Below are 9,017 nucleotides of genomic sequence, written 5' to 3'. Positions count from 1 at the left end.
TTTGACAACTATTATCTTTCATCATCTTCGAAGGGTCTTTGAACTTTTGCAGAGCTCCTCTGCTGGATAGATAAGAGAATTGGGGTACTCGGTTTCGCCCATTTTCTTAAGAGTTGAGAAGGTAAATGTTACTTGACTTCGCCCGCCTCCTCGAGGTTGTACTACATGCATCGAGCTGGTTACTGGACTTCGCCTGCTCTTTGCTCACACTTCTGAAGCACTTGAAGTGTTTGAACTCCTTGCGTTGAGTCAACTACTGTGATTCACCTTCTCAATGCCATTGAACTTCTGGAATGCAGGAAGTTTTCACCCCAACTTGGAGTAATTCTCTAATACATTTGGTCGCCTCTGGGATTGTACTGTCTTCTCCATCAACTCTGTCACCTACTCCCCTGAGTAGCAAAGGTCCAGCACCACGTACTGACTACTTCGTTCCTTTGTCGTGCACTCTTGCATGACCCGAAGTCCTTCGCTTTCAGCTATCTTGATGAGAAACTCATTGACACCGGTCTTACGAAGTTCCTTGGCCTCTGCCCTTCAGCCTTGTCTCGGTACTTGGAGTTTGCCTCTATATTCTCCACCTCCTTGGCCCCTTCCACGACCAAGCGCTCTCCCTCCATGAGAGCAAGGGATCAATGCCTTTCACGGAAGTCTCGCCTCTGCGGTACCATGGCGCTGCCATGCCCATGGCACTACTATCCGTCGCCTCGCATCTGCATCCCTTTTCTTCACAATCAGTAGATATGCCTCTGTAGCACTCCTCTGAGTCCACCTCCATTCTAACTGATGCTGGATTTTGGATAGCTAAGTCCCTCTAGACTCGTCGTCGCTTCCTCGCCCCTTTCGACCCCCTGCTTCAACACCGCTGTGTTCTCCAAGCAGCTCCCTTTGGTCGATGGAAAGATAGACTGCAACTCGCATGCATGACCTCTGCCATCACGTTGTAGGGTTTGCACCGATTCTGCTCTCCTTAGCTTCCTTGGTAGCAACGTTCGCTTACTCGACCTTGTCCTCTGACTCGTCGGGCTCCCTTAAGCGAATGTGAGCTCTGGAGCAGTCCAACTCTCCAGCTGCTTCGATCATACCGTTGTATGATCAAGTCCCTCCCATGGAACTCACTGGTACTTGCATTCGAACTTTTCCCTTGGTGGAACACAGTCCCCATATGCTAATGACCAAGGCTTTCATCCGATGCAAAATTCGATGCACGCACAGAAGACCCGTCTCTGCAGTACCATAACCTTCACTCCTTGAATCCATAGCCCTTCTTGTTGTCGTGTTGTTCACCGAAGTGGAGCTCCCAGTAGCTCCCGATCATACCTCCGTATGATCCAGTCCCTCACGGGGCTGATTGTGTGTATCGCATTGCCATGAACTGTTCTGCCACGATCCACTGCACCATGTCACCTCCTGGTGACATCTCCATTGCATTCTGCTCCTTGTGGGATGAACTCGAATTGTGGTCCCTCCATGTGTGGCCTCTGCTAATACATCGCAGGGTCTCTTCCACCTTCGATTTTGTTCGCTCCTTTGGCAATCAACCTTCATCCACCCACTCTTGGTCACACCAAGATGAAGCACCGTTCTAGGACAATCCGTCGCCTAGTAGCTCCCGAAGTCCCCCGACTTCGCTGCAATCAGTGCACCATTGTCTGGATCCTGGGCCTCTGCCCCTACCAGCACAATCTTCGCTGTGCACCGCCTCCTTCATAGCAACTTGAATGACAACACTGTGGCATATTCTTCAAGAGTACCCGCCTCTGCGTCCTCTTGCCCCGTGCTAAGACCTTCTGAACTCAACTTCGCCTCCGCAAATTGAGTCGCCTTAGTTCTTCCATCAAATGCTCCTCCGAGATGAAGTGCATGTGCCCCGAAGCTCCCTTCGTCTTTGGCACCATGCAAGATGAGTCCTCTCCATTAGAATGAATGACTCATGGAACAACATGATCCTGCTCTTGCCTCTGCAAGAGTTCATATCCTTGACCTCTGTCCAAGGAAAGCACTATGCCTCTGCTCCATGTTCCATCTTCTATGCTGGTTCCCTTCATGCGGCTTGGGTACTTCGCCAAGTTACACCCAAGTTGCTCCACTTCTCGTTTTTGCATTGAGTTGATGGTGGCCCTCGCGCCCACCATTCCACGGGTCAGCCCTCCCTTGAGTCCGATCTCCATATCGACTCCGAGTGTGCCTTCATTTGTGTTGCTTTGGGTCGCTCCCCCACTTGATCTCGCAATGCATCCACCAATGCATTCTCTCAAGCGAGATCATGCGACGACTCATCACCGCTTGCTCAGTCCATCGAGCTTCGTGGGGTTGTTGAGGTACTCCTCCTCAACTTGTGAGGTTCGTCTCACATGATTCTCCCTCTGGAGAGCCGGGACTTATCCCTCCTGGATAACTGTCCCGTTGGAGCAACATCTCTCTTCGTTTCGGAGACCACCATCCCCTTGGACTACTCCGTTCTACTGAACAAACTGTGCATAGTACTACCTCCTGCAAACGCACTTGCTAGATTGCGACTCCATGTCAATACAGCCCCCGCTGCACCCCTCAAGGCCTAGCAACATGCTGAACTAGTTGCACCCTTTAGCCTCCTACGGACGTATCCTTCACATGCCGAAGAGAAAGTTTCAATGCTCCATGGCGTCGAGTTTCGGCCGCCTTGGGATGGCCACGAACATTCCATCGTCCGCATACACGCCCATGCATGAGTACCAAATTCTTCGAGCTAGCAATTCCCCTCACCTCTGTGAGCTTTGCATAACTCTTTTGGTCGTTGAACAACTCATTCCACCTTGCATGGTCTCATCCTTTTGCCAAGCGCCTCGCTTGCCTTGAGCACCATCAGGTATGGTTGTCAACGTTGAGCCGTAGCTCAAACTCAGCCATCCCAACCTTTGTGCGCTTCACATTCTTCCAAGCTTGTATGTTCTCGTGGTGCCTCTTGCGCGAAGGGTTGGCCATTCCTCTGAATGCCAATCTCAGATGCCCGCTCCTCTGAGCGACTCCTTTTCCCTACATCTCCATGCCTGTTTTCCCCCAAACGGTCGCGCGTGTGCTGATTGCCCTCAACGCAACCCCGCTAGGTCCCCCACGTTTGCATGCTAAGTGTTTCTATGAGTGCTTGTCCCGCTCTGATACCATCTGTCACGGACTTAGCTGGTTTTGCCTAAGTCGTGTGGCACCCTTGCGTGTCCGTCCGCAAAGGTCAGCCTCCCCGAAGCCTCCCCTGGTCCCTTAGGACCCACAAAAGAGAGAACAAGACAGAGAAAACGCCTCACTCGGGATCCACAAGCAAACATGTCCGAAAAACACTTCATAGACAATGCAAATTACAAACAGACTTTACAAGCTCTGAACAGTTGCACAACAAAGGGTAAAATGGTCCATTACAGACCGAAAATCTCTCCTACGTGTCCACATGACACAACCTTTATTTACAAGCCTAAAGCGGCCACGACCCAACTAAAATGGGACTATTAAGCCTTCGGTCATCCCCCTACATGCTGTACAAAGCATGAACAGACCCAAAAGACACGGACATACATAAGCATTACATCAAACACCCTGTTTAGAAGTTTGTCCGTGACAGAACGTCCGGACTTCCGACGAACTCTCGAACTCCCAACGAAATCTCGTTCTTGACTTAGGGACTTTATTTTGCTCTATGCCTGATCACCACTATCGTAGTTAATCCTGCACACTTAAAACCTACTTCGATCTAAACAATTATTATAAAGCTTAAATAAAATATTATCTGGCATGGCATTGGTTCATCGACGCTTCATCTGATTCTTCAACGCATCGTCCTATCTTGTGACATATTGCCCAATCGATCAGTCAACCTCCGCAACTCTGATTTCCTTGACGTAATTTCTACTCTTCTCGGCCCAATGCCCGAACCCATGGCCCAAAGTCTTCTACTGATATATCGATCGATTCTCTAGCTAGACGTCTAATCTTCTGACATATTTCATTCCGGTCCAACATGATTCTTCCTGCCTTTATTGTCTCTCCCTGATCGAAGCTTCCTGCGTCACTCAAAACGCAGATCAAATCATAAACACTATCAATTGGTTTCATCATCGAAATCGTCTCTCCCTGATCGAAGCTTCCTGCGTCACTCAAAACGCAGATCAAATCATAAACACTATCAATTGATTTCATCATCAAAATATGAGATTCAAAATAGTAATCTTTAATTACCCCATACATTACAAGCCAAGTTGGGGATCGAAGGCAATGGTAGAGATTGAATGAACACAGCAAGCTAGCTTAACGGAGGGTTAACAATCGAGTATTGTGTGAGCGGATGACAAGGAAAAGGATGTGAGACGATAAACAGTTTGGCGGCCATAAAGGCGAGAGTTTGGCGGCCGTTAATCCGGCTCCAAGTGCTAAAGCAAAATAGAAGGGTAAACTTCATAAGATCTCGTCAGATGTGTCAAACTTTAAGTCAATGATGGTGATCGATCAAAGAATAGAATAGACAATAAGTGATGTTGTACCTTATTATGCTTAAAAGGAGTAGACAATAAAATTGACAAAGGAGGGGTATAACCAACCCCAAAGGGGGATGATCAAACATATCAAGGAGGTACTTTTTCACGACAACACTTAGTGCATTCCAAAAGTGAAATAGTAAAAAGGAGGCGAACTGACTTCCGATGCTGTAAAAGTTGGATGGCTAAAAAAAGACAAATTCTTCTAATAACCAACTTTATATAAGGAGTGCTGCACTCATAGTGCTTCAAAAGTATGGTTTCATAAGTACGAGCATGGAGTTGACTTGGTCTCTTTAACTTTTGATAGAACGAGTCAGAGTGAGTACTTATTTCTCTTGATTATCCAGTTTAGGAGCTCCTTTGAAAAGTAATTTAAAGAAGACAGATGGCTATCAAATCATCACTATCGATGATTGATTCTATCAAAGGTAGCTTATCTACTACACCTTCTAGTAGAGTGATAAAAAAAAGAGATGATGTAAACCTACTTGAAAATAATGACTAGGCAAATGTAAAATCATTCGATAAATTTTGTAGAGGAGATATCAAAATTCCAAATCCTTCAATGCTCATTTTAACTCTAACAAACATTCATTCAATTCAACTAGCGCAGACAATCAAGAGACCAATATTTAAAATGTCATCTTTTTAATCAAAAGGATCCACACCACTAACTGTCAAATATCAATAAAACTCGATCAATCCCATATTAGAGTCAAAGAGTCATCGATGAATGGAGACAAGCACAACTTGATCAATCCCACATTAGAGTCAAAAGTGATTGACAAATTGAGACAACATCAACAAGCCAACTAGGAACACGAACCAAGAGATGCATTGTAGTCGAAGAACAATTAAATATGTAGAATTCACGTATGAATAAGGTACAGCAGTGTTCATGTAACTGATTTCAGCAAGTATCACTAGCACTTCATCTCAACAACAATCAAAAAGTGACCACCAAATAGTTTCAGCCAAAATTGAGAGTTCTAAACACTCCTTCCATAGAAGCTAGGAATCAGATACCGATACGGGATGCCGCAACACCATACAGAACTGTTTCATGTATCCCATATCTCTTCCTGAATCAGAAAAAGTTAATTTGTCAGAATCTGCCTCATATCCTACTCCTCCTGAAGGCCGACCGATACAAGGATACACACCACCGAGAAGTATGCTGTCATCTACTTTTTTTTCTTTGATTTGCTTGACAATGATTGAGCATAAGCAGTTCCCTGAGCAAAGAATTGCCAGAATGTTAAAAGGGGTCAACTAATCCAACTTAAAAATTAAAAGATGACAGCTGAAGAAATGCAGAAGCATGGATCAACTAAATCATATGACCATATTTCAACAAATTGTAATGCCTAATAATAACACAAACATCCTATGTTTGCAAGAAATTATTGATTACCTGCAACCACTCGTCCATGTCAGCAGCTGTTGTTCCAGTGCCGACTTCCACCTTTGCAGGTTTCTTTGTTTTCTGGGAAGAAGAAAACACACATATTAACATGGTCAACATTTAGCAGGAGCATGGCAACATAATTTTGCATGAAAATATAAGAACTACATTCCTGAATTAGATTCTACTTTTAGAATGTTTGACAGAAAATAGGTTCTCAAGGATATCCATCATAAACCAACAGAAGACAATGTTCTTATTAAATAAAAGGCAGATGTGTTATTTTATGTATATCCTTCTATCCTACCCTAAATGTCAAACTTGGTCCTACTTTACTGAAAAGGAGGTCTTCAAAACAAAAAAGGAGATTAGGATTTATAATTTTCTGGATTGGTTATTTTCAGATCAAATTAACATCTAAAACTATGGCACCTTTCAGGAAATATGGAAAACACCATATTTACTTTTGTTTTCTTCTGTTGTTGTAATTTAGCAAACAGTTTCTTCGTGTCCAAGCACATGATAATATATTTCGAAATTATAACATTGATATTTTTGTATGAAAAGATGCTAGAAATCTACTTATAAGCCGCAGAAATTGTCTAACTAATAAATTTAGATAGCCAAATTCAAAGTTTACAACAAATGATATAGATGACTTAGTACCTTTGAGAATTGTTGAATTTGACCATATGCCCACAGTCCCAGAAAGCCAATAAGAGCCACTCCAAGGGTCACAAGAAAGACTGATTCAATGCTTAGAAAACCTCCAGCCTCAATAACTTCGATGGTACCATTATAGAAAACATTCTGATATGGTTGCTGATCAATCTCATAGACTATTGTTCCCACCAAGTCAAACGTGCCAGGCTGCAAAGCATACAATACGTATACAACAAGATAAATCCAAATGCTCTACAACAATATAAATCTCTTGTTATTTGGAAAAGAAAAAGCACATAACAGAAATATACACAAAGTTAGGAGCAAGATTAGTGGTTCATATAAATAATGCATGTTGATGGCTTGAAACTATAAAGGATACTTCAATCACATCAACTGGTACACACCTGTAAGTATTTGCTGACAACAAATACATAAGGGAAGGTAGCTTGAGCAGAAACAGGAACTGATGCATTATAGAACTCCTGAAAAGTGATGGAACTTTAAATAAAAGACAAAGCACATAAGTGATTCGAGACTAATGCAAAACATGCATGCATTTCAGAAGGGAGATGGCAACTGAACCCTGACAAGCTGTTAGACATCAGCAAGGCAAGCTGATATCCAGCTCAGCTATAATCGCAGCTATTACAAGCTCAATAAAAAGTTTCTTTAGCCACCTCAATTACAGAAAAAATGAGAAACAGGTTAAATCAAATTTGATATTACCTACAAAACAATATATCAGGAGCTTGTGATTTCACAAGATGACACTAAATGATGATAGTATGGCGAATGACGCCACTACAGTATTGACCTATCCTTCATTGTGAGTTAGCTCAAAAAAGTTGTTTGAATTGAGATTTTGAAGATCTACCCATGGATCAATTTGCTGTGCCAGCAAATTGATTGTGTAACTTAAACGTATCCAGAATACATCAATAGGTGATGAGACATACATAACTGTGGTCATCACCGGTCAACAACACCATTTAACATAGCTAGAACATTTGTAGTCACAGCAACTATAGTTCATTTTAAGTTTGTTTGTTCAGCTTTTTATTGTGTGGCAAGCGCAATAGCAGCAAAAAGTAATGGTGTTTAAACATAAGTAATTATGGAGGTCTACATCATACGAATAGAGAAAAACTACTTACTGAGTTTCCTGGAATTGTACCCATAAATTCTTCTACTCTGGGGTAACAAAGTATGATTTCTAGGTTTCGTCTCAAAATAAAATAGAAGAATCTCAAGGCTATCAAGTAGACATCCCAACTAATGATGTTCACTTATAATTTTTGTCAAAATTAAAATATTAGTACTAGGAATCAAATAATTAAAAATTATTTCGTTCTGTATTATATCCCCCATTTTTTACAATCAGCAATACTGAACAAGTGATTTCATAATGTGATTATAATCTCTAAGAAACAATAATGAATAATATTTGAAGAATGAAAGGAGTGCTTGTAACGCCTAGCTGAAAACTGACGAATTCTAGAAGTCCAAGGAATTATTTGAATGGGATTCATCTGTACTAAAAAATAATTTTGTATACAAAATTAACCAGAGTTTTAAGAGTTCACTCTGTTTCCGCATGTTAGAGGACACCACCTCTCTTTGATGCAATGACCCATGATGACGTGGAACAGAGCATTACAGTAAAGTCAAATGACACTTCACCATTATGATTGTCAGTCATCACCAAAATCACCTAGTTAAAGTTTACCAGTGTAAGACCTAAGATCTATATCAGGACCCAGATACAAGAAAAAAGTGAAAAGCAAATCATGACATTCTGATTAATAAAACCTAACAGTACCTGAAATACAGAGGGCATAGGATGGCATAACTACTGTCCAGTACTTTTTACAAGTTCACCCTGATCTCAGTTTGGTTTTTCTTTGTCTATGGACAGATTGGAATAAACAGATTGCCAGCCCTTTTCCAGCGAAAGCTGAGAGCTAAGCATGGATAAAGACTAGACAATATGATGATATGATGTCAGTAATAATTTGTTCCTTTTATGTTCAAATGTAATGTGTTCAACTTCCAGATTATTTATGCCCCCTTACAGTCAGCATAGAGAAGTATAGAAAAACTACTACAAATAAAATATAACTGTGCACATGATTAGTACTTTTCCAAGATGTCAATGAATAAAAGCAAGAACGTGTTACAGGTAATATATGATATGACTAGAGAAAGATTGATGCCAACATATGCAAGTGTGCATAGTTCTTTAACACCATAGACCACATGACCAAGTGCAGCTCAGTGCTGATAACACAGCAACAAATCATATGTGATGTCCACTATAAAGCAATCAAATGTGAGCCAACAACAGGTAAATAAATAGATATACTAACCTGCAGAGTAAGATTCTGCACAAACATGTGATGATCAAATGGAAGATGAAGGCTAGCATGTATGCCAACCACTGT

General features: G+C 41.9%; 1 protein-coding gene across 2 annotated transcripts in view; it reads right to left on the bottom strand.

The window, feature by feature from the left end:
- Positions 1–5,318: 5,318 nt before the first annotated feature.
- LOC103978005 (translocon-associated protein subunit alpha) overlaps positions 5,319–9,017 on the bottom strand; it is a 5,993-nt gene continuing 2,294 nt past the window's right edge. For both annotated transcript variants that reach the window (XM_018824118.2, XM_009393701.3), the window contains exons 4-8: positions 8,943–9,017; positions 6,981–7,058; positions 6,577–6,780; positions 5,920–5,991; positions 5,319–5,740 (exon numbers count right to left, since the gene is read on the bottom strand). The exon at positions 8,943–9,017 is cut by the window's right edge and continues 14 nt beyond it. In XM_018824118.2, coding sequence (XP_018679663.2) covers positions 5,690–5,740; positions 5,920–5,991; positions 6,577–6,780; positions 6,981–7,058; positions 8,943–9,017 — 480 coding nt within the window. In that variant the 3' untranslated portion in view covers positions 5,319–5,689. The remainder of the gene's footprint in view (positions 5,741–5,919; positions 5,992–6,576; positions 6,781–6,980; positions 7,059–8,942) is intronic.

The sequence above is a fragment of the Musa acuminata genome, chromosome BXJ2-3, assembly GCF_036884655.1.
Source record: "Musa acuminata AAA Group cultivar baxijiao chromosome BXJ2-3, Cavendish_Baxijiao_AAA, whole genome shotgun sequence".
NCBI lineage: Eukaryota > Viridiplantae > Streptophyta > Magnoliopsida > Zingiberales > Musaceae > Musa > Musa acuminata.
This window is presented reverse-complemented; position numbering and strand designations above follow the sequence as displayed.